Genomic DNA, 27,007 nt, shown 5'->3' with positions numbered 1-27,007 from the left:
GGTAACACAGAGATCCGTGAAACTGAAATGAATAAAAAAGTCGAATAAAAGAAATAACGATGAAAACCCGACTATACTGGGGTATGGCGCTCAACTGCTGGCGAGCTAACCCGACTATCCTCGGGTCTGGCGCTGAAAGTGTTAAGGACCAGCTTCTCAAGGACTTTAGCCAAGCACGGCAAGATGGAAATTGCCGGTAGCAGTTGGGGTCAGAGCTAGAGCCGCTCTTGAAGAGGGGGAAGATTAGAGAGTTGAATGGACAGATTGAATAATTGTGTGATAGGGTCAGCTAAAAGATGAGCGGCTGCTTTAAGAAACTTTGGATCCAGCCCATCAAAGCCAGCTGACTTATTTGGATCCAGTCGGGAAAGTTCATCCCGAACCTCAGAAATTGAGAACGGATTGAAGGAAAAGCCATTAGTAATGGGAGGGGAGGACAGAGTGTGGTGGGACGCTATGAGGGTCAGCAGAAGAGAAGTGTGGAGCTTACAAAGTGTTGATTAAATAGAGAAACCATGCGAGACTTGTCGGTAATGACAACCTTGTCAAAAATCATGGATGCAGGTAGGCTAGGAGAAGATTTTTTTTTTTTTTTTTTTTCACGTTATCACAGTTTGAATGTTTAAGAACTTAATTTACTGTAACAGCTAACAGTTAAAGTATCTCTAAATAGTAAACACTTTTGTTTAAAAAAAGACAGTTTGTGTTATGACATTTATATTAGAATCACATGAGTGGTTTTGTTGGCTAATCGGCAGCCATCAGCCTTTGTTCTCAAGTTTCTGTTGATGCCCATAAAAACCACATGCAATTGTGTTGAAATGCAACTATGTGGGGAGCTCCCGTAGCTCACCGCATATCTCAGCGCTATTTCTGCGTCGGGGAAAACCGTGCTCGTCACGGATCTGGGGGACACAAGTTCGATTCCCGGACCCGCCGTCATTTCTCAGAATGTCTTCCCCTGCTCTACATCCCATTTCAACCTGTTTCTGTCGGTCATGCTTGACCAGAAAAGCGATAAACGCTAAAAAATAAAGTAAAAAAATAAAAAAATGCAACTATGTAGCAACTATGTATTCAAGGAATCAACTATTAGTTGAAGATATGGCTGTTATAACTTCCCGGCTTCTGCCACTCCTGCCTGTAGGCGACGGAGAGATACACTTTCACTTTTGATGGAGAGGGGAGAATCTCCCGATACAAAAGACTTTATCCCAAACAGTTCCAAAGATGTTTAATGTTTTGCAAAACATGTCTAGTGTCTGTGTGCGCGACACTCCGCTTTAGATGGTTAATGTCTTGTTAAAATAATATGCAACGTGAGAAAACTTTAAAACTACCAACGTGCGGGAATATTGCTTAGTCTAACTCTCATTTGTCGCATGAATAGAACAAAGGCTGACCACATGATATAATAATAATAATAGGATACATGTTTAATGTCTAATTAAAATAATATGCAACGTGAGAAGATTGGAGACCTATTTCAGAATCCATAATGCAGCGAAGTCTGTGTGACAGATGACAGCTAATCCAGTGGGGGGTGGTTATGGGTGGACATAAGACACCTAGTACCTGACTGCCAAGGTGTTAAAAATGCAGCCAAACTTTAGATTGGATTTTTTTAGTTTTTCTCTGCTCCGAGACTTGAGGTTTAACTAGATTCAAATAAGCATATCTTCTTCAAATATTTTCAGATTTCAATGTATGACATCTGAAAATTACAGAGTGAGACTGCTGGGCCCAGTCACATATATTTCCACATCTGTCTGAATATACCTGCATACAGTATAATCCTTTCTATATATATGTATACACCTGCATATAACCCATATAACTCAGTATGATAGCATGCACAATAATGCTGTATACTGTATACATTATATTTAGATTCACTGTATATATATATATATTTATCCACATCTGTCTGTATATACCTACATATAATCCTTTTTACATACCTGTAGATACTATATCTATATCTATACATATCCCTTACCTACTCTTACTAGTTACGCTGCTGGCCAGTATGACTTACTACCAGTGTCTTTATACCTGTATCACTGTACATAATTATAATATAACACTACACATACATCTAATTAGCACTATTACTCAGTAGTACTCATTTAAATATGTTATATCCAGTATATTCACCTGTACATTCATTGTATATTACTATTGCACTTTACTGTTTTTTGCACTCTGGTTTAACTTATTTTCATTGTACTGTACTGTACTAATCTACCTTCAATTTGGACACCGTAGACGTTTGCCCCCACTATGCAGTCGACCGTCGTGAGAATGTCTGCAACCTCAGATGTGGCCACGTTCTCTCCTTTCCACCTATCAAAAGAAGAGAAGAAAACCAACCAAACAACAACATTTATATCAGACGACTATGACGACTCAACCAGATTCCAGTGGAAACGTACTGTAACAGCCTCAGGGTAACATAACTGGGAGATCGTGACAAAACGAGTCAAGGCGGCTGACCTGAAAGTGTCACCAACTCGATCCTGAAAGTACACAAAGTTATCAGGGTCGATGCGGAGCAAGTCCCCGGTGTTGAAGTACAAGTCGCCTTTTTGCAAGACGTCACGAAGCCTCTTCTTCTCCGTCTGCTGTTGGTTTCCAGCGTAACCAATAAATGGAGATATCTTAGTAATCTTTCCAACCAAAAGTCCAGCCTCACCTGGAAAAGAAAAAAACAAGCACAACATGTTTTTGTTTTAATTTTTAATTTATTGACAAAAACATATAACAAAATTGACAGATCAACATGTGTATGTGCATTGTCAGGGATAGAACGAAAAGTCCAAGACTTATTTCCATTGTTGTCCCTGTTGTTTCCAAGTTCAAGTGGCGCCTGTTTGAAGTGCATTGAGCATTCTTAGTGAATAGTCTAAAGTGCATTAATAGTAGTAATGTTTCATTATGAAAAATGCATTAAGAGCATTAATCATGGTTCATTGTTGCATTAAAAGTAATGCTGTCAGGCGATTAAAAAAATGTATCTAATTAATTACAGGATTTGTAATTAATTCATCTAATTAATCGCATTTTAATCGCATACCGGTAACCATTTTAGGCCTGATATTTTATATTCTATAATCATATTTCAAATTGCATGTGTCCGGATGGCAGAATTCAGTACTGTATCTACAAAACCTTCTGTTTAATCATCTTCCCTTTATTCATTTTCTTAGATTTTTCAGGTCTGGTCAATTTTAGCATGGTGTTATTCACAGTAAAAAAAAAAAAAAAAAAACAATAATATGTATACCGTATTCTCCTTTGGTTCATTACAATTTACTCAAGCCTAGTGTTACAAAGGATCAGATTAAACCGAATATATATATTTATTTATTGATATATATTGCATAGTATTTGTATATCGTTTGATATCCCTTGTATATTCCTTGTACATATACACGGAATATCCCTTTAGTCCAGCCCATAATATTTCATTCTCCTATTGGACAGCGGTCCACCGGCGCCAGGGACCGGCCCCCAGAGCCAAGTTCAAAGTCACCGACACGACATGTCTGTACTTGCCCCGGCCCTGCCCAGGGATACGGCGACAGAAATGAGAGTGGCACTATTTGTGCACCGTGCGTATAAATACGGCGCAGGTGAATGTAGAAGCCCCTTAGCCCCTTACCTCCGTACCCTTCGTCCATTTTAGTATGTTACCCACTAAGTGAAGCCTCACCCACGATACAACGTGCGGTGAAGTATGGCCTGTTTGGCCTCAGAATAGAGCATCGAGACCGCGTGCGAATTAGTAACTGAATTGTCAGAGTTTGGCGCTATACCGTCGAGTGCGACATATTTCTATTGAGTCTTTAATAGTCTATTTGTGTATAGTGTATCGTGCGGTTAGAATTCTATAGTGACCAGCATCTCCAACGCTTTCTCGTATTAGCTAGAGTTCTTATCCAGGCTGGGCCGACCGCATGGCGCTTTCACCCGAGGAGACCTAGGCGAGAACCGTATGGACATGTACACTGGATTAATCTACCCGACGACTACATAGCCCTTTGCGGCTGGAATATATTTGCTTTGGTCCTATGATTTATGGAGCGGATAATCGCCGACGCCTGCACGTGTTGGATTTACCCCGAGAGGAGTCAAGTCGAGTCGGCGCTCAGAGAGCCTGAGGCCGCCTAGCTTTCTTCACTGTAGAGCTACAGTCTACAAGAGAACCAAGCTGTATTCGTCTGTGGATCAAGAGACTACTGCACCGGCTTCTGTACCTGAAGTCTCCCTAGTCATCGTTGACCAGACGTCCTACTACCGACAGATCTTCTACCCCCTTGCTGGCTTACAACCAGTGGGAACCCCTTCCAGTATCTCCCGCTATTACTAGTGTACCATAGATATAATTCCCTGGGATTCAGGTTGTATGGTTACCTCCTGCGTAACCAGAGAATGGACATTCGTTATTGATTTGCCTACGCATACTCCTTTGCCTTACAAGTGCATTCAAAGAATAATGTAAAGTATCCTATGTACCTTTTGCTCCATTAAATACTTGATTAATACCTTTGACTGGAACCGATTTCATTGTGGGAAGTGTTCATCATATTCATATATCTTGTACTGTATGGCCAGTAATTAAAGTACATAAAGCGGTAGTGGTTTAATGATACCATACTTATCAATACAGTCAGGGAATTGTACCCCTCAGTTACACCTAGTAACAGACACAGTATTTCTGACACTGGGAATACATTCCCTGAGATCCATAGATGTCCCTAGAATCAGATACCAAGAACATGCAAATGGACAATTTAAAAAAAAAATTGTAAATGTTTATTCTACGTTCTTATGGAATGAATGAGATTATTATTTATTATATATTAAAAAATAAAGTATAAATAAATAAATAATATTTTTTTTTTATAAATTTTGAGTTAATTTTCATAACGCGATAATTTGCTGTGTAATTTATTAATCTAATTAACGCAATGAACTGACAGCCCTAATTAAAAGCAATAATTATTTTTCAACAATAAAGTGCGTATCTTTTTAAAACTGTCCCACGCCCTTCTACATCACTGGTATTTATTACAGGAGACCAATCCACTTCTGTCAAAAAGGATCTAAAGGTGTCTACAGAGTACTTTTTAAGCGATCTGATATGAATGGTTTTATGCGCAGAGAAAGATACTTTCTGTTTCTTTCTTGTGCTGTGGACAAGGTAATGATCACTTAGTCCGTATTATATCACCCCACTCTAGAATGATAAGTTGTGACCAATTTGGCTGCAGAACACCCATCAGAACACCCCCCAGAACACCCCTCAGGACATTCAGGACACCTATCAGAACACCTATCGGGACACCCCTCAGAACACCCCCAAGGACACCCCTCAGGACATTCAGGACACCTATCAGAACACCCCTCAGAACACCCCTCAAGACACCCCTCAGGACACCCCTCAGGACACCCCTCAGAACTGAACACCCCTCAGAACACCCCTCAGAACACCCCCCCAGAACAACCCCCAGGACACCTATCAGGACACCTATCAGAACACCCCTCAAGACACCCCTCAGGACACCCCTCAGAACACCCCTCAGAACACCCCCTCAGAACACCCCCCAGGACACCTATCAGGACACCTATCAGAACACCCCCCAGAACACTTGACCAAATGATAGACTCTTTTTTATGGGGCAACAAAACACACAGAATCTCCAAAGCTCTCCTTCAGAGATGTAAGCTAAGTGGGGGCGTTGCACTGCCCATTTTTCACCTGTACTACTGGTCTGCACACATTCACAAGGTCAACTACTGGCTTGAGTCTCCAGTCCTAACACTCCCTGGTGTAGGTTAGAGTCTCGCTACTGCTCTTCATCTTCCCTGCCTGCCCTTATCTATTCTTCTCTGTCTTTTAAACCTAGCCAGTTTACAGATAGCCCAGTTGTAACTGAGGGGTACAATTCCCTGACTGTATTGTTAAGTATGGTATTATTAAACCACTACCTCTTGTACTTTAACTTCTGGCCATCCAGTACATGATATAAATATGATGAACACTTTCCCACCTGATGAAACGAAGTCCACACAAATGTACAAATCGAATATTTAATATAGCAAAAGGTATATACAACGTTCACTTGTTTACACTTATGATTTGAAATGCACTTGTATGGCAAATGAGTATTCGTAGGTAAATCAACATTGAATGTCCAATCTCTGGTTACGCAGGGAGTAAGTATACAACCCGGTTCTCTAGGAAACTATAGCGATGGTACCTAAATGATTATAGCTGGATACACTAAGGGGGGGGGGTTTCCCGCTGGTTGTAAGACAGTAGGAGGGGGGGGTTAGAGAAGCCGCTGGCGGTATCCCATCTGGCCGACGATTTCTTGGGAGAATTCAAAGTCTTGAACACGGTGCCCACAGAACCTCGGTCCACAGACGAATACAGCTGGACCCTCTGGTGGACGCCGGACGGTAGCTGCCGGTCCACAACGGAGAGACGTGAGGCGACCTCACTGGTGTAGAGCGCCGTCTCACCTGGAGTCCTCTCCGGGGGGTAGTTCCAACACTCCGCAGTGTTGGCCGTTATCCATGGAATAATCAAAGCACCCAAAGCATAATCCAAGCCGTGGAAGGCTCGCCGTCGTCCGGGTAGAGTAATCCAATGTACAGGTCCAGTCGCCCTGGCCCGGAGCTCCTCGGATGCAAGCACCACTAGTGGTCTGCCCAGCCTGGTTAAGACTCCAGATAACGTCAGGAACGATGGGGGTACTGATAACTTTATAACTCTAACCGAACGATGCACCATACATAAATAGACTATTATTAGCTTAATAGAATACGTCCAACTCAACGGTATAGTGCCAAACTATGACTATTCAACTATTAATCCACACGATATCTCAATGCCTATTCTGAGGCCAAGTAGGCCTTACTGCACCACACGTGCGTCGTGGGTGAGGCTTCGCGTCTGTTACTCGGTTGGAGGGTAAAGAACTGGACTAAAAGAAAGTTCTACTTTACTTGCGCCATATATATATGCGCTGTGAACAAATAGTACCATTCGTATTTCGCCAGACGTATTCCTACGCGGAACCGGGGCTTGCCACGACATGTTGGGCGGCACGATTGAACTTGAACCTAGGGGTATGGCTGCTGGCGCCAGGTTCTCGTCCAATGGTAGAATGAAACTATTATGGGCTGTTTAGTAGACTAAAGGGATATTCAGTGCATATTGTACAAGGAATATACAGGGGATATCAAACGATATACAAATACTATTTAAATATATATATATAAATAAATATATATATTCGGTTTAATCTGATCCTTCACAACAGCCGCCCCCTAATTAGTCCCACGTAATTAGCTAAGCAGAGACAGATTAACCGCACTGTCTACCACTCAAGGTCCGCTGTAAGGGTCAGTCAACTCACAAAGTCATGGGGTCATGGTCATCATCGATAGTATCTGGGAGTCGGGGCAGTTCTATTAGCCTCGCCACGGGTCGTGTGTAAGTGCGCCCTTGGACGAGTACTTCAGCTGCTCGGACCTTGCCATCGGCACCGGTGATCACTTTGCTTACGCGGCCAGCCGGCCACATAGCTCTGGGTAGTGACTGGTCGATAATCATGACGACTGTTCCTTCTGTCAAATTGTCTCTCTCTTTTACCCACTTCTGGCGGGTCTGTAGAGACGGTAGGTAGTGGAGTAGGAAGCTGCTCCAAAACTTGTCAGCTAGTACTTGACTGTACCTCCACATTCTTCGGCCGTTCGCTTCTTCAGGCCTGTACATTGTCTGGGGTAGCGCGGGGTCCAGCCGCCCCATTAAGAGTCTGTTGGGGGTGACTGGGTCGACATCTGCTACATCACTGGAGACGTAACCGAGGGGCTTTGAGTTCAGTACTCCCTCGATCTCCGTGAGGACTGTCATTAGGACTTCCTCTGCCACAGTCTGGGCCCCAAGCACGGCGTACAGGGCTGTCTTTATAGAACGTACTTCTCGTTCCCAGGTTCCACCGAAGTGGGGTGCGTTCGGGGGATTAAACTGGAAGTCAATCTGGGATGGAGCGAGGTGGGTCTTAAGTTCTGGGCCCATAGCTTGGAAGCTCTCTCTCAGCTCTCTTTCTCCGCCTTTGAAGTTTGTCCCGTGATCAGACAACAATGTAGACGGTTTTCCTTTCCGTGATGTGAATCTTCGGAAAGCCATAAGGAATGAGTCTGTGCTCATGGTCGGAAGGAGCTCGATATGTATCGCTCTGGTGGTCATGCATTTGAATACAATACCCCACCGCTTCTCGGTTCCTCTTCCTCTCTTTATATACAACGGGCCAAAACAGTCCATGCCTGTGGAGTGGAATGGCTTGTCGCCGAGTCGGAGGCGACAGGGGGGTAGGTCAGCCATCCGTGGTATGCTGGGCTGCGCGCGCCACTTTCGGCAGTCTAGACAGGTTCGCTGGAAGCGTCGCACCGCTTCTCTCCCTTGAAGTATCCAATAGCGACGTCTGATCTCCGCGAAGACTCTCTCTGCTCCTGCGTGGTGTACATCCTCGTCGTATTTCTTTATGATCAGCTCTGTGACCTTGTGTCGGCTGTTCAAGACTATCGGGTACTTAATGTCATCCGGTAGATCGGGGGCTCTCCGCAGGCGACCACCCACTCTGATGAGATTATGGGCGTCACTCTCGGGTGCCAGGTGGAGCAGTCTGCTGTCTGATGGGACGGGCTTTCCTCCCTGTAGACAGTCTAGCTCATCGGGGAACGAGTCTCTCTGGGCTCGTTGTAGTAGAAGAAGTTCTGCTTCTTCATAGTCAGCTGCTGACATGTCAGTGGTGGACTGAATCTCTGGGTGGTGCCACAGGAATGTCCTCTGCTGCGCACTCTCTAGGGTAATGCAGTCATCTATGTTGGGGTCTGTGGAGGCGACTGTGCTCAGTCCACAGAACATAGGTTTCTTGTTCTCAGCCTCCTCTTTACTTGCTTCCCGTGGGGTGGGCGTAGGCCACTCTCCTTCCGGGAGCTTGAGGAATTCTGGTCCGTCACTGTAGATGTTGCGACGGGTGAGGTCATCCAGAGACATTCCCCGGGTGATGACGTCAGCTGGGTTGTGTTTGGTGTCCACATACCGCCAGCTCGCTGCTTCTGTTAACTCTTGAATCTCGGTGACTCTGACTCCCACGAAGACTTTGTATCTGCATGAATCAGACTTGATCCATGTGAGTACTGTCGTGGAATCTGACCACAAGATTGTTCTGTGCACCGGGATGGTGAGTTCACGTTGGATTAACGTGGCTAGATGCGCTCCTGCTAGGGCTGCGCAGAGCTCTAGACGCGGGATAGATTGTTGCTTTCGGGGGGCTATTCTTGAGCGAGCCAGGATGAAAGCAGTGTGTATCTTTCCTCCCTTCTCTTGGGCACGCAAGTAGGCCACCGATCCATAGGCTACTTCGGAGGCGTCGCTGAAGACGTGTAGATCAATCTTGCATGTCTCTGGCCTCACTGTGGATGGGAAGTAGCTGCAGCGTATATTGACGCCTGGGAGTGAGCGGAGTTCCGTCTCCCACTCTCTCCATGTGGAGGCAAGGTGTGCAGGTATTGGGTCGTCCCAGCCCTGGTCCTTGTCCCATAGTGCTCGTACAATCATCTTTGCCCTGGTGGTGTAAGGTAGAATACATCCCAACGGGTCATATTGTCTGGCGAGTGTTCTGTACACACTCCGTCTGGTGGTCGGTGTAGCCGTCGACCTTCCCTGCTCTGGAGTCAAGGGTTTGTGTCTATAGTGGAGCGAGTCTGTTTTGAAGCGCCAGACTAGTCCTAGTGTCATTTCTTGGGCTTCTCCTGGGATGGTCGCCATCCAGGTCTCGCTGCTGGCAGCCTTGTCCGCGGGGGAGAGGCTGCGCAATACGTGCGGGTCACTGCTGGCCCACTGCCTGAGATCAAAGCCGCCTTTGATCAGGGAGGCGCGTAGCTTGATTAGGAGAGCCTCGGCTTCTTGTTGAGTCGAAACGCTTTGTAAACAGTTGTCCACGTAGAAACTGTTCTTCACACTGTGTCGGACCTCTTCATCTGCTGTTGGGTCCTCTGCGACGTGTTTCTGTAGTGCAAATGTAGCACAGCACGGGCTGCATGTGGTTCCGAAGGGGAGTACTTCCCACTGGTAGATGGCTGGGTTCTCATCTCCGATCCTCTCTCTCCATAGGAACCGCAGCAGGGGCTTGTCCTCCTCTACTAGTCTCACCTGCAGGAACATCCCTTTGATATCCCCGCTGATAGCCACCTTGTCCTGGCGGAAGCGCAGTAGCACGCCTAGTAGGGAGGGGCCGAGTGTAGGGCCGGGCAAGAGCTCTTTATTCAGATTTTGGGATCCGATCTGGTAGCTGCAGTTAAACACAATGCGGTCCTTGCCGTTGTGATGGACCTTGTGATGCGGCACGTACCATGATTCGGTCGTCTGATCGGCCTCTTTAATGTCAATCTTTGTTACGTGTCCCGCTGTGATTAGCTTCTCAATCTCAGCGCGGTACACACGCTCTTGAGCGGGGTCTTTGGCTAGGCGCCGCTCCGTGTTCAATAGATAGCGCTCCGTGGCGTCTTTCTTTGCGTGAAAGATGGGCATTCCCTCTCGCCTCAGGAGTGGAGTTGCGTATCTCATCACTCCGCCGACTGTGACTCTCTTTGTCCCTTGCTCGAGTAGGTTGATGGCGTAAATGTCTTCTTTAGAACGAATATCTTTCCTTTCGTTCTTAAAGGGCATTGTCTCTAGTGTCCATAGCCTCTCGACATGCTGCAGGAGAGTGGTGTCTTCTTCTGTCGTTCTGGAGTGGAGGCAGCTAGTGGCTGCTGTTCGGTTGAGAGATTTAGCGGGGGGGCCTTGTAGGGTCCACCCTAGGCGGGTCTCGACTGCTGCAGGACAGCCTCGGGGTCCTGTATGGACCCGGTCAATCGGGACTATGAGTTCTGCATGGTCGGAGCCTATCAGCAGGGTCGGGGTAGCGCCGTCTATGAGCGGGATAGGTAGTTGTCGCAGGTGCACATATTTATCCATCAACTTGGCGATAGGGTAGGTGTACTGCGATAGTCCTATTTCTTGGCTGGTGAAAGCATTTGTAATCTTATACCGTCGCTCTGGCTGCCCGTTTGCTGCGATAGTGAAGGAGACATTCTCGCCCTTTATCGTCTTTAAATCTCTTCTTATTGTCCGAATCGTCATTTCGTTCTTGCTCCCCCGCAGTCCCAGCTGGGCCGCAGCGGACGCGAGCAGAAGGGTCTTCTCTGACCCGTCATCAAGGACGGCGTAAGTGTCCATGACTTTATCTTGGTAGCTCAATGTCACACGGACTACCTTTAAGAGCACTTGGGCGCCGCTGCTGCTGGCGGGGTCAATGTACACGACACTTGCCTTGGTGCCGCTCGATGGTGCAGGTGGAGGCCGTCTTCTGTTACTGTCGTGTAGTATATCTAGATGGGCTCTGTCGCACCGACTGCACCTTTTCTTTAGGCGGCATTCGGCTGCCATGTGTGGTTGCGCACATCGGTAACAGCGCCTGTTGGACTTTATCCATTGACTCACTTCTTCTGCATTCATCTTTGTGAACAGGTCACATTGTGACAGCCAGTGTTCTTTCTCACAGTAGGGACACGCCATCTTCCACTTCTCTTTTGGCGAGGGGGTACTGTGGCTCCTACTGCTCGGTACTGGCTCTGATTGGTGCATGACAGTCACCGATCTTCTTCCATCATTTATTCTCCTGGGTCCCTCTCTGGAGCTTGGCGTGCTCCGCCCGAACGTATCCAGTCGTAAGCTGCTGACTTCTCTTGCCAGGAAGTCGGCTAGATCAAGGAGGGATGGTTCGGGGCCGTTGGGATCCCGGTAGTCTCTCTGCCGCCTAAAACGCTCTTGTCTTGCGGGTGGCAGCTTCTCCAAAATCCTCTCGACGTTAGAGTTGGCGTATAGCTCATGCATGCCCTTTTCCCGTTGCGCTCCCAGCATCCCTACCAGGGACTGCACTTTGATTGACAGGTCGTCTAATGAGCGATTGTCTGTTGCTGGGGGTAGGCGATCAATATGCCTTATCTCTTGGATTACGTAATCCCATATACGTCCATATCTCTGGTCCAGCGCGGCTAGGGCCGCTGTGTATGGGGTCGAAGAGGTAGCATAGGCCAGCGCTATATTGTGCGCTCGCGGTACTTTCAGGTGCTTCAGTAATATTGCATACTTGTGGCGTTCATCAGCGACATCCACCATCATTGTCTCTAAGCACATCCGGAGCTCCGTGTACTGTGCTCGACTCTCATAGGCGAAGTCTGGAAACGACGGCGTGGCAATGTATGACGCCGTGGATGGCTGATACATCGGCGAGCGTTGGGGGAGAGACCTCCTAGGCGAGTCCCCTCTTGCGCCTCGCTGTGGGCTGGTACTGACAGGGTACCATGGCCCGCTGGTCCAGGTGCTATTCCTCGGGGCTGGTCGTGCGTCGTGCTCACCCGTGAATAGAGTCGGGGGTCTGTAGCGCAGCGCCGCGGGGGTATAGCCTGGGCTGTACTGGACCTCCTGGTCCGGTGGAGTACTGTGCTGTCGTCGGGCTTGGTTCTCCTCCTCTCCCTCTTCTTCCTCTATCAGATCTTCCAGATCCTGTAATCGTTTATTTAGCTTCTCCACAGTGTATGCCGCTCCTTCCTTGTAGCTGGGTCTCGCTTGGACCGGTCTGGGAAGGGGGTCTGCGGGGGGTATAGGCTCGGTCTGTTGGTCAAGTTCAGGGTCGCTTGCTCGGTTAGGAGACGCTGCCCTTGACTGTTGTCTCGACGAGTTCCTTGAACCCCTGGCGGAGGGAGAGGGTGTTGCCTTGCGGATCAGCTGCTCCATTAGCTGCGCTTGTAGCTTGTCGCGCTCGACTTCGCGCTTGGTGAGATCTGCTTCTCTTTGGGCACCGGCAGCGGCGCGCTGGGCGTCGGCCCGGTCTCTTGCCATATTCTCTTCCGTCTGAAGGCGTCTCATCTCCAGGCGTGTGTGCTCTTCTTCGCTCCGTTGCTGCGCTTGGAGGCGTTCTCTTTCAATAGTAAAATGTTCGCGCTCGCTAAGCGTCTGTGCTTGGAGTCGATCGCGTTCGGTAGAGGCTGTCAGGCTGACGAGGAACGCCTGTTGTAGCATCCTCTCCGCTTCGCTGGGGGAAGGCGGTTGTGGAGGTGAGCCGCTCCTGGGTGAGCCGCTCCTGGGTGTACTCGTTGGGGAGTCCTGGAGCTCTATTTCCTCGGCGCTCTCCTCCTCTTCTTCCGTGCAGAGTTCTCTCTCTGTAGGGTTGTCTTCCTCCCGGGGGTGGTCGGGGACTACTTCTTCGGTAGTGGCGGGGGGTAAAGGCATGTCAGCTCCCTCCTGGTCCCCACCGTGAGCTTGGTCAGTTACATTAGAACCTACTAGGGCCTCTGTGGTCGGGGAAACCTGGTCGTTAAGGTCAGACATAATTTTACTTTCTACTTTTACCGCGTTTACCGTTTGTCGAAGGCTAGGTAGTTGACTGACAGTGTAATCCTCTAAGTACTGAGGTGGCTGTCGTCTGCGCCGCGGGCGCTCTAGGTTAGGAGGACCGTTTCGTGGAGTGTTCATCATAGGCCATTTTAATATTAATAACACTATATTAATATTACACTAGTTACCCTCCGGCTCGAAGGACCAATTGTAACTGAGGGGTACAATTCCCTGACTGTATTGTTAAGTATGGTATTATTAAACCACTACCTCTTGTACTTTAACTTCTGGCCATCCAGTACATGATATAAATATGATGAACACTTTCCCACCTGATGAAACGAAGTCCACACAAATGTACAAATCGAATATTTAATATAGCAAAAGGTATATACAACGTTCACTTGTTTACACTTATGATTTGAAATGCACTTGTATGGCAAATGAGTATTCGTAGGTAAATCAACATTGAATGTCCAATCTCTGGTTACGCAGGGAGTAAGTATACAACCCGGTTCTCTAGGAAACTATAGCGATGGTACCTAAATGATTATAGCTGGATACACTAAGGGGGGGGGGTTTCCCGCTGGTTGTAAGACAGTAGGAGGGGGGGGTTAGAGAAGCCGCTGGTGGTATCCCATCTGGCCGACGATTTCTTGGGAGAATTCAAAGTCTTGAACACGGTGCCCACAGAACCTCGGTCCACAGACGAATACAGCTGGACCCTCTGGTGGACGGTAGCTGCCGGTCCACAACGGAGAGACGTGAGGCGACCTCACTGGTGTAGAGCGCCGTCTCACCTGGAGTCCTCTCCGGGGGGTAGTTCCAACACTCCGCAGTGTTGGCCGTTATCCATGGAATAATCAAAGCACCCAAAGCATAATCCAAGCCGTGGAAGGCTCGCCGTCGTCCGGGTAGAGTAATCCAATGTACAGGTCCAGTCGCCCTGGCCCGGAGCTCCTCGGATGCAAGCACCACTAGTGGTCTGCCCAGCCTGGTTAAGACTCCAGATAACGTCAGGAACGATGGGGGTACTGATAACTTTATAACTCTAACCGAACGATGCACCATACATAAATAGACTATTATTAGCTTAATAGAATACGTCCAACTCGACGGTATAGTGCCAAACTATGACTATTCAACTATTAATCCACACGATATCTCAATGCCTATTCTGAGGCCAAGTAGGCCTTACTGCACCACACGTGCGTCGTGGGTGAGGCTTCGCGTCTGTTACTCGGTTGGAGGGTAAAGAACTGGACTAAAAGAAAGTTCTACTTTACTTGCGCCATATATATATATGCGCTGTGAACAAATAGTACCATTCGTATTTCGCCAGACGTATTCCTACGCGGAACCGGGGCTTGCCACGACATGTTGGGCGGCACGATTGAACTTGAACCTAGGGGTATGGCTGCTGGCGCCAGGTTCTCGTCCAATGGTAGAATGAAACTATTATGGGCTGTTTAGTAGACTAAAGGGATATTCAGTGCATATTGTACAAGGAATATACAGGGGATATCAAACGATATACAAATACTATTTAAATATATATATATAAATAAATATATATATTCGGTTTAATCTGATCCTTCACAACACCAGTGGTTCTTAACACTTTAAGGATCTGGCAGTAAAAACCATCTGCCCCCCCCCCCCCCCCCATTCTACAGACTCAACTTTTTCTCAGTGGCACAATAAAGGTATTAAGACTTAAGATTTAAGGACCTATATGTGGATGGGGTGTTCTGCAGCTTTTCTTACTTGTCATCCTCCTTTGGACTCCCCCCATCCAATCTTTTTAGATACTTTCAGCTGAGACACTGTACAGCTACCATATTCCCCTCCTTTCCTTTACTCCCCCCCCCCCAAACAGCCTTGGACTGACCTACTCACTTCAAATACACACCAAAGAGCATCTATCTCAAGGATCTATGACACCCTTATGTCAGTAATTCAACCAAAGCTAGAACCAAATGGGAACAGGAGCTGGGGATGGAGTTTAATAATGACTGGTGGGATGAGGCCATAGAGAGAATACACACCACTACGTCCTGTGCTCGTCTCAGCATCATACAACTCAAAGTACTGCATAGAGTTCATTTCTCCAAATCCAGGCTCTCCGAGATATACCCGGAGGTGGAGGATAAATGCAGCAGGTGTCATAACACACCCTGCAATCTTAGTCACATGTTCTTTACGTGTCCAGAACTCCACACCTACTGGAGTGGTATTTTCGACACTTCGTCCACAGTACTTAATTTAGATCTGTTGCCATGTCCAATGATAGCAATCTTTGGAACCCCTACTGACTGAGACACTATCTCTTAACTCTAAACAAAAAACAATTATCGCATTTACATCTCTCTTAGCGAGACGCATTATATTGTTGGACTGGAAATCTGCCAACAGTCCTTCTATAGCACAATGGCTCAACAGTGTCATGTTCTTTCTCAAACTTGAGAAAATAAAATACACTATCAGGGGTTCAAGTAAAAAATTTGACAACATATGGCAGCCCTTTATAAGCCGTGTTAACGAACTACAGCGTCTGCCTCCCGGCTGATCCCGATATTCACCTGCTCTCTCAAATATAGTCTGGTTTGCTGGGTTTCTCCTTCCCAGGTGAACTGTACTGTTATGTCTGTCAGGCCTCTCCTTTTTGGGTGAGCTGACCTGGTGACGGTGTCCAAGGGGTCTCTCCTTCCTCTGTGAACTGACATGCTGGATCTATCGGAGCTCTCCTGTACCTGTCGAGCGGACACTGATTAGATGCTAGATCCCACCCCAGCCACTCCCAGTAGTTAAATACGTAGATGAAGCTTGTGTGTGTGAATGTGTGTGTGCATGTGTGTATAGGGGGGAGGGGGGATTGGGGGCGTAGGGGGGTGGGTTACTGGGAGGGCTCAGTTAGTTTATTGTAATTTCATTTATCATTTACTTAATTAGTGTATCTGTATTACGTACCCAAGATGTGAATTACATTTATTCTATTTAGTCTATTCATTAAAAAATGTATTTAATTTCTTTTCTTTTTGCATTCTTGTAATAAGCCTTGGGCCTCTATACAGAACACTTCGTGTCTGTTTGTGTTGCTTTATATTTTTGTAATTTTTATTATATATATATATTTTTTTTTTTCCGTATTCATATTTCAATGTCAATCTTTTAATTGCAATGTCTTTTTGTCATTTGTTGTTTGTGTAAAAAGGTAAAAAACCAATAAAAATGCATTAAAAAAAAAGACACCCCTCAAGACACCCCCAGGACACCTATCAGAACACCCCTCAGGACACCTATCAGAACACCCCCCAGGACACTCCTCAGGACACCCCTCAGGACACCCCCCAGGACACCCCTCAGAACACCCCTCAAGACACCCCCCAGGACACCTATCAGGACACCCCCCAGGACACCCCTCAAGATACCCCTCAGGACACCCACAAGGACACCCCTCAGGACACTCCTCAGAACACCTATCAGAACACCCCCCAGGACACCCCTCAGGACACCCCTCAGAACACTCCTCAGAACACCCCTCAGAACACCCCTCAGAACACTCCTCAGAACACCCCTCAGAACACCCCTCAGAACACTCCTCAGAACACTCCTCAGAACACTCCTCAGAACACTCCTCAGAACACCCATCAGGACACCCCTCAGGACACCCCCAAGAACACCCCTCAGGACACCCCCAAGAACACGCCTCAGGACACCCCCAAGAACACCCCCCAGGACACCCCCAAGAACACCCCTCAGAACACTCCCCAGAATACCCCTCTGGACACCCCTCAGGACACCCCCAAGAACACCCCTCAGAACACCCCTCTGGACACCCCCAAGAACACCCCCCAGGACACCCCCAAGAACACCCCTCAGAACACCCCTCAGAACACCCCCCAGGACACCTATCAGGACACCTATCAGGCTGATTGGTGTTGACATTTGTAGGGTGATGCATCCGTACAAATAACTATCATTGTGGAACATTCTGTGTCTCCATGGTGGCTAATCAAATGTTTTGAAGTGACTTATTAACTAGCTGCTTTGTCACAGCTAAATATGCATGTTTCATTTAACTTGATAAATAATGAGTACATTTACACCTGTTTACTTTTACTCATATAATAGTATATATTCCGTTTCAAGTTTATTTTTTATTTTATTTTTATAAAAAAAACTTTATAAAAAAATAGTATATTTATTGTAACATATATTGTAAACTGATACAGACCCTCATCTGCACCTTGTTTCCATATTCAGATTCAAACCCCATATTTTTTTTTTATTCTTTTTTTATCCACTTTTTCTCCCATTTTCTATTTTTCTCCCATCCCAATTTCGGATCATCCAATTCAACCCTCCCCTGTCTCGAACGCTGTTTCTTACCTCCCACAAGCCGGCTGCAATGTGGACTAAGTCATACATAGCAAGAGTCCCCTCCGATACTCGAGGTAACAGCAGTCGCATCTTTTCACCTGCGCGGCGCGATCTTTCAGCGTCAGGGGTCTGCGCTTTGGAGCGGCGCCGCCCCCATCGCTTCCTGATTCTACTGCGCAGGCGCACCAACCGACCTGTAGGAGTCGCTGTCCACAACGCCCGATCCCCACCCATCAGTTTCCCACCCCCTAATACTGCCAATGTGTATTAGTACGGACGACCAGCTAAACTGAAAGCAATGTGGAGCGCTGGGCTCGAACAGGCGAACCCAGCGTCTCCAGTATTCGTGGTGAGCGTCTTGCCCACTGCACCACGTAGCCGCCCAAACCCCATATTTGTAAGATTAGAGAAAACGTGATAATCTCAGGGGGGAAACAGCACTATACAGCATGGTTGGGAGAGAATGTACAGAGGTAATTAAGAACATAAATAATACATAATAAATATACACAAATGTAAAACATTTCACATTTTCATTCACTCACCTCTGGCTGCTTCGATGCACAGACCCTCTGAGTTCCTGATGGGTTCCTCTCTCGCTACGTCAAACTTGATCAAAGTGTAGGGAAAGAATTTCTGTGGAGCACGATTTAGTAAAAGATCAATGAAACGCTCATTTCAGAGACGTAACAGTGTTTTGAAAGCTTGGCTTTCCCTAAACAATGGTACAGTATAGGGGTGCAGCGCCTCTAAGACAACGCACCAGCGCCACCATGTGTTTAAAATAAATAAGTTATTGCTCCTCTGTTCCACTCTGTGTGTGTGTGTGTGTGTGTGTGTGTGTGTGTGTGTGTGTGTGTGTGTGTGTGTGTGTGTGTGTGTGTGTGTGTGTGTGTGTGTGTGTGTGTGTGTGTGTGTGTGTGTGTGTGTGTGTGTGTGTGTAGGTGTGTGTGTGTGTGTGTGTGTGTGTGTGTGTGTGTGTGTGTGTGTGTGTGTGTGTTTTCATGTTCAACAGTAAACTATTGTACAACCTTATACACTGTGCTTAAATAACTAACTTATTTGGAACTTAACCTTGTGTTTGCTATTTGATTGAAATTGTGTTTTTAAGTTGCAGGAAATAACAGCAAATGTCTTTCTTTATTGCATTATTTTTTGCCTCCTAGTGGCGACTCAGCTCCATCTTCTTTGAGAATCCTGGGGAAGCCCTGCTTTTTACTGTACGTATATCAAAGGACTGTACATTGTAGTACCTTGTGGAGGAAGTTGACCCTCCCTACCACCCCTATCCTGGAGGTGTAGTTGATGAAGCCGATGTTCCCCTCAGTGGCAGCGTACAACTCCCTGACCTGAATGTCCCCGAATCGATCCAGGAACTCGGTCCAGACTTCTGTGCGGACACCGTTGCCAATGGCGATCCTCACTTTGTGGTCCTTTTCATTGTCTTTCTGAAAGGTTTACCAAGGTATTACTGTCCGTTGGTTTATTTCTAAATTAGAACATAACATCAACTGCGTCTGTCCAATAAATGGATACTAATCATTGAAAATGTATTAAAAATAGACGTAGACGCCTAGACGGACAGACACAGTGGATCAATGTAGCCGCATGACATTAAAGATCAAAGTGCTCTACAGATACTGAGTGTCATTTTGTTGTCACCGGTAATACTGGTGTTGTCATGAGTTTATTTTTCATGGGAAATTCCACAGCATCACAGCAACCCTAATCAGAAGCCATTCCTCCACATCCTTGCTGTTCCTCATACCAGCTGTGGATAGTTAGCCACAAATCAATACAAAGTCAAGTCAATGGAGTGGAGCTCCTGTCTGTATGCTGACTGAGGCTCACTGAAATATACTCTGTGCTCAAAAAGTAGATTTCAGTGAGAATCAGTCAGCCTGTACAGACAGGAGCTCGACCCCATTGACTTAGCATTTGTGGCTAACTAGCCGGAGCTAGTATGAGGAACAGCATGGATTGTGCTGAGAAAGGACTTTACCAGTCAACATCAACTATTCACTAGTCAACATCTACTATTCACTAGTCAACATCTACTATTCACTAATCAACATCTACTATACACTAGTCAACATCTACTATTCACTAGTCAACATCTACTATTCACTAGTCAACATCTACTATTCACTAGTCAACATCTACTACTAGTCAACATCTACTATTCACTACTAGTCAACATCTACTATTCACTAGTAGTCAACATCTACTATTCACTAGTCAATATCTACTATTCACTAGTCAACATCTACTATTCACTAGTCAACATCTACTATTCACTAGTCAACATCTACTACTAGTTCAAGTTCAAGTTCAAGTTTCTTTAATAGTTGTCATACAGAAGTACAGAATACTTTTATACAAAATGCTTCTTACTGTTACGCTCCAGAGACTGTGCTAGACAAGATATTCACTAGTAGTCAACATCTACTATTCACTAGTCAATATCTACTATTCACTAGTCAACATCTACTATTCACTAGTCAACATCTACTATTCACTAGTAGTCAACATCTACTATTCACTAGTCAACATCTACTATTCACTAGTAGTTACTGTCAACATCTACTATTCACTAGTCAATATCTACTATTCACTAGTCAACATCTACTATTCACTAGTCAATATCTACTATTTGCTAGTCAACATCTACTATTCACTGGTCATTCTACTATTCACTAGTCAACATCTACTATTCACTAGTCAACATCTATTATTCACTAGTCAATATGCTATTCACTAGTCAACAGTGTCAAGTGTACTATGTTCTATATTCCATACTATTGTTACTATTATCTTCCCTGCCCCCCCCCCCCCCCCCCCCCCCATGCTGCTGCGATGACACCTGAATGTCCCCAAGGGGCCTTGCCAGCAGTTCAGTTTCCACTTACCCTGGGTGTGTTGCAGAGGTAGCGCAGGGTTTCACCAATGTACTGTATCGCTGTCACATCATACTTCCTGCAGTCCTCCCAGAACTTAGAGGCAGAGAACTTTCTTCTCAGAACCATGGTCATACCTAGAATATAAACAAAGAGCCATGGTTATACCTAGAATATAAACAAAGAACCATGGTTATACCTAGAATAAAAACAAAGAACCATGGTTATACCTAGAATAAAAACAAAGAACCATGGTTATACCTAGAATAAAAACAAAGAACCATGGTTATACCTAGAATAAAAACAAATAACCATGGTTATACCTATAAAAAAAAACAAAGAACCATGGTTATACCTTCAACTACCTAATTTTTGCATTTAAGTTTTGTATATTGTATATTTTGTATATTGTTTGGTCTTTTGCTATTTTATGAAGCACAATCTCAGGAGGGTGATACAGAACCAAGCATTTCACTACATGTACCTTACTGTATATGTGACAACTAAAACAAAACTTGAGAATAGAAACAAAAGATGGCGGTAGAAGATAAGAGTTGGGAGCATAAGTGCCCAGACTGAGTGTATTTACTCTTCCTCTTGCGGACACATGGCGATCATTACCCCTCTCAATGGAGCCAGCCATTCCGATGAGGAAGCCAGCGGTGTGATACAGGGGCAGGTTGAGGTAGAACACGTCGTTCGATGTCACTCCCGACACGGCCTGGACGAAGGACGCCGCCCAAATCCTCTCGTGGGTGACCACGGCTGCTTTAGGTAAACCTTCACAGGGAGCAAAAGAAGCCCATTTCAGGTCCTTAAGCCTCACTAAGATAGTCCTGTGTACATGGTTGAGTTGAGGAGGTTGGACGTGTGCTTAGGCTACCTGTGGTGCCTGAGGTGTATATGTACAGAGCGATGCTCTTGATGTTGATGTTGGCCCTGAGCTTTGGGGACAGGGGCTCTTCTGAGGCGTCACGGATCTTGTCGGACAGTGGGTTGATGCCCTCGGTGCTGCAGGTCTCTGAGAGGATGTACACTGTGATGCCCTGCTCCCTCAGTGCAGGTAGGACCTCCTCCACAGCCTCCTTCAGCTCTGCAGACACACATGGACTTTAGACTGCTATAGTGAAGTCCTCCCCCCCACTGAGCAATGCTCTGCATGGCATGCCCAGCTAAACATCTTCATACAACAGTGTAAATATTACATTAGATTCAAATGTATTGTCATCAAACAGCACAAGTACAGTGCAACGAAAATAAGTTTGGCATCTAACCAGAGTGCAAATGTAACAGTAAAGTGCAATATAAATATACAATGTGGAAGTGATTAAACTGGATATAAAATATATAAATGAGTGAATATAAATTTTGGAATATAGTTACGAAATGAAAATCTGACCGACATCCTGGCCGTGAGCTAGGCGCGTCTTTCCACTTCCTCTTACTAAGTTTTGTCATCATGATTGCTAGATAATTTTTCAAGATGTAATCAATATTATCAATATTAGTAGTGTTGGAGCAAATTTTCTGGTTTAGTGCCATATTTAATGTATTTGTTTGCATTTCTGTATTTGCCTATGAAGTTGGGTTCATGGTAGCAGTTCCATTTACTGTAGGTGGCTTACCTGTCTACTTAATTAATGTGTATGGTACTGATGACATTCAGGTGTGTTTGTTACAGGTGTTGTGCCGAATTCGGACTCCCTGCCAGAATCCGACCCCCCTCGGGTGAACGCGCATACACTCTATCAGCCTACCCAGCATGTAATACGTTCTTTGTTAGAACTCAACTTGTTATTATTGGCGCATAGATTGAAGAAATACAGGAACGTTTTGATTATATTTATATTTAAGGCTTTGACATTGTAAAACGAAATAAGTGGAGTTTCAAAGCTGTACGCAGAATACAAGTCATAGGAACACCCACGATATAGTGTTCTTCCCCATACTGTATAAGAAAGAATTAAAAACGGGCGCTCTAGTAGCACACCATGTAACGCGCTGCGTCGCGAAACGGCCGACTGAACTTTATTAACAGATTGCAGAATGGGTACAGTACAGTACAGCTCAATACATACAATTGTTAAGGGGATGCAGACCAGAGAAAGACTTTCGTCTTGTTTACATCAGGGTCCCCCATTTTCAGTTCATCATAACATATATGACATACACGACATACAGATAGACAGTACTGCTACATCTATACATTTATGACATACCAGATTTGCAAATACAGTACTGTTTGTGATACAAAAAGAGTCCAGAAAAGAGAGTATATACATTTGACGTAGAAACTGTACATTGTGTTAAACTGTTCGATTCCCGGACCCAGCGTCCTTTGCCAAATGTCTCCCCCCCACTCTGTCTCCCGTTCTTCCTCTCTCTCTCTCTCTACGCCGGACGCCTGTACGTTAATGCCAAGCAAGCAGTGCAAAAATGCTTCCGCATTCGTCACCGCACGCTAGTGCGGTAAAGCGCCCTTCTTTTCAGACAAATGCTACCGTGCGTGCACCGGCGGCGGCGTGCTCGCTCAGGTGCGTGCGTGCGCCGGCGTGCTCGCGCGAGGTGCCCGCGCATGCGCATGAGATCCGGAGCTCAATATATATAAGTCACCGCCCCTTATTCAGTATCTAGCAATAGCTCAATTGGCAAGGACACATGGCTGTGGATCCTATGGCTTGTTTGCTGGCGAGTTCGAATCCCATCGAAAATATTTTTTAACGTGATTTTTTTTTAACGTGTATTCTTTCGCCGGTTAAGGTTAGGCATGGTTAAGGTTAAGGTTAAGGTTAGGCATTGTTTCGGAGTTGGTTAAGGTTAGAACGGTTAAGTTTAGGCGCTGTTAAGGAGCTGGTTAAGGTTAGAGTTTGTCAAAGAGAATGGCAATATAATTTCTATGGTTAAGGTTAGGCATGGTTAAGGTTAAGGTTAAGGTTAGGCATTGTTTCGGAGTTGGTTAAGGTTAGAACGGTTAAGTTTAGGCGTTGTTAAGGAGCTGGTTAAGGTTAGAGTTTGTCAAAGAGAATGGCAATAGACAGCCTATTTCCGCGCGACCTGGGCGCTGGGCGGCGGAAAATGAAAGGCGCATTACTGCATGCCACTACGGTAAATTTTTGCACTGCTTGCTTGGCATAAAGCTACACGCCTACCGGACTGCCTGGTAGTAAAAAGCAATAAAAATCTACAAAAACATAAAAAAATATAATAAAAAAAAAAGAAAGAAAGAATTAAAAACGCATTGCAAGGGGAACAGGTTATTTGTTGAGTTTATGTGTATACAAAACCCTTGCAATAAATGTGTCTTAAATGAATGAAAAGCATACATAGCACCTAATGCCGCTCTGGATACAGCTAGCCTAGGCTATATCGTGTGGGTGTTCCTATGACGTGTATATTCTGCTTATAGCTTCGAAACTCCACTTATTTCGTTTTACAATGTCAAAGCCTTTTAAATATAAATATAATCAAAACGTTCCCGTATTTCGGCAATCTATGCGCCAATAATAACAAGTTGAGTTCTAACAAAGAACATATTACATGCTGGGTAGGCTGATAGAGTGTAAGCGCGTTCACCCGAGGGGGGGCGGATTCTGGCAGGGAGTCCGAATTCGGCACAACACCGACGGCAAGAGCACACAGTTTTGACCGTCACGTCATGTCGTTTGTAGTGTTTGTTCACTTGTGAAGGTAGTACCATTTGCTTTATATCTTTCATGCAATCAATTGTGCATTGGGCAATTTTGTGGTGTAAATAAATACACTTGTGGAGTATTATTGTTATTGCAATGGACCTTGTGGAAATTCTATCATTGATCTGACGAGTAGCCTACACTTCAACCAGACGCATCTAGCCGGTTTCAGCATCCTCATGGCTTGTAAGTTTATTGTGGTTTAGTCCTAAGTTAATTCAAGCCATTACAAGTAGTAATATTGTATTGATTTTAATTACATTGATAAAAAAAAAGATCCAGATAAATAACAATGATATACAGGTACGGTTATCTCCTGCAATACTGAGACAACTCAAGACACTGGTCTGGGTATCTACGTTGCCATCTGCTAACCTGATTGCAGGCACCATCGCTCGTATAAAGGTTTCACAGGTTAGTGATAAATAAATTGTCATAAAACAACAATGAGACTATACATCTGTTACGTTAAAGGTGTAGCCGCTGCTTGATTCGACTTGCATATCACTGATCTGAACAGGCCGATTCCTTCCACCTCACTATCAAACAGTCCTGGCTCACTAACATGGAATGAACTGTCCTCGGTCACTACACACTCCTACACACACGGTTGAAGGACGTTCCGCTGTCAAACATGTTTTGCCAGCTTTGACCTGCAGGTGTAGAGACAGCTCTGCATAGGAGTGTTCACTCCATACACACATCACAAAGGCTATGTCACACAACGCACAGTCACACACAGTACAAGCCCTCACACAGTACAAGCCCTCACACACAGTACAAGCCGGGCTCTGCAGCTCTGCATATAATGCTATTGGTTCACACTGCAAGCCTTAAAGGAACACGCCAACTTTTTGGGAAATTAGCTTATTTTAGGGCTGGGCGATATGGCCTCTAAATGATATCGCGATATTTTTTGGCCATATCACGATACACTATATATATATCGCGATATTTAGACATTTCCTCTAAAGCACTTTAAAATGCTTGATTTAACCCTTTGATGCATACAGTCACGCCAATATGATGATTATAATAAGTCCCTGCAACATATGTTTGCATTATTAAACCATGAAGATGCTTTAAAAAATAATTAAATGAAAATGTACTAAGAGTAGTCTACTGACACACTAATACAAAAAAGTATTTACATCTAAGACAATTTATATAAAAACTCTTGGGTGCCTAAGACTTTTGCACAGTACTGTGTTTTCTATCCACTTTAGCCAAACACATACACACACACACACACACACACACATATATATATATATGTATGTATATGTATATATATATATAGTACACTACTGTGAGAAAATAATAATCACACACAAAGGGATAATGGCTTATAGCAGACTTAATGATTTTAGAATATTTCAGATAATGAAATTAAATGTTTATATCATCAACTATCCAGCAGTTAGTATGTAGAGAGAGAGCGAGAGAGCGTGTGACAAAATGGCATCCAATGTAATAAGAAAAGTCAATCAACGAACTCGATTCTTGTACCGGATCTCCTCCCTGGTAAACAAGAATACCCTGAAGACTCTGGCAGGAGCACTCATTCAAGGGTACTACGACTATGCTTGCACCTCATGGTACCAAAGCACCTCAAAGGTACTAAAAACCAAATTACAAACATCTCAAAACAAACTAGTCAGACTACTGCTTGACCTGACTCCTAGAACCCACCTCACCCCTGCACACTTTGCCAACCTAGGATGGCTTAGAGTAGACGACAGAGTACAGCAACTTGCAATGGGCCTGGTCTACAAGATACACTACACGACCAAGGTACCCATGTACATGTCAAAATACTTCCCAAAGGTCAGTGAATACCACGATCACAACACCAGAGGGAGCTCCACAAATCATGTAAAACCCAGATTCGGCTCAAACAAGGGACTAAACACGTTTCGCAATTATGCCACAACAATGTGGAACGCCCTACCCAAAGCTGTAAAGGAATGTAAATCACTACCCACCTTCAAAAACACTCTCAAAGAACACCTACGGGAGACTGCAATTCAAAACTGGCCCCTACAAATGTCCTAACCCAGTTGTACAATAAAGACCAAGCATGGCTTTGTCAGTATTCCAATGTACAGCCCCACCCAACCCCACCCCACCTACCCAACCTCCTCCAATGTACAGTTTCTATGTCAAATGTATGTCAGTATTCCAATGTACAGTGTCCCCCCCCCCTACCCAACACCCCCCCCCCCCCCCCCCCCCACCTCCAATGTACAGCCCCACCCCACCTACCCAACCTCCCCCAATGCACAGTTTCTATGTCAAATGTATATACTCTTCTTCTGGATTTTTTTTAGTATCACAAACAGTACTGTATTTGAAAATCTGGTATGTCATAAATGTATAGATGTAGCAGTACTGTCTATCTGTATGTCATGTGTGTCATATGATGAATTGAAAATGGGGGACCCTGATGGAAACAAGACGAAAGTCTTTCTCAGGTGTGCATCCTCTTAACAATTGTATGTATTGAGCTGTACTGTACTGTACCCATTCTGCAATCTGTTAATAAACTTTTCAATCAATCAATCAATCAATCAAGAGAG

General features: G+C 45.3%; 1 protein-coding gene across 1 annotated transcript in view; it reads right to left on the bottom strand.

Annotated features, from left to right (window-relative positions):
* slc27a2 (solute carrier family 27 member 2) overlaps window positions 1-27,007 on the bottom strand; it is a 48,570-nt gene that overhangs the window by 6,235 nt on the left and 15,328 nt on the right. Inside the window, exons 2-8 of the mRNA XM_084335600.1 lie at window positions 21,623-21,832; window positions 21,361-21,519; window positions 20,752-20,876; window positions 19,096-19,290; window positions 18,388-18,478; window positions 2,497-2,695; window positions 2,249-2,346 (exon numbers count right to left, since the gene is read on the bottom strand). Coding sequence (XP_084191726.1) covers window positions 2,249-2,346; window positions 2,497-2,695; window positions 18,388-18,478; window positions 19,096-19,290; window positions 20,752-20,876; window positions 21,361-21,519; window positions 21,623-21,832 — 1,077 coding nt within the window. The remainder of the gene's footprint in view (window positions 1-2,248; window positions 2,347-2,496; window positions 2,696-18,387; window positions 18,479-19,095; window positions 19,291-20,751; window positions 20,877-21,360; window positions 21,520-21,622; window positions 21,833-27,007) is intronic.

The sequence above is a fragment of the Notolepis coatsorum genome (genome assembly GCF_963971535.1).
Source record: "Notolepis coatsorum genome assembly, chromosome: 18".
Classification (NCBI taxonomy): Eukaryota; Metazoa; Chordata; class Actinopteri; order Aulopiformes; family Paralepididae; genus Notolepis; species Notolepis coatsorum.
This window is presented reverse-complemented; position numbering and strand designations above follow the sequence as displayed.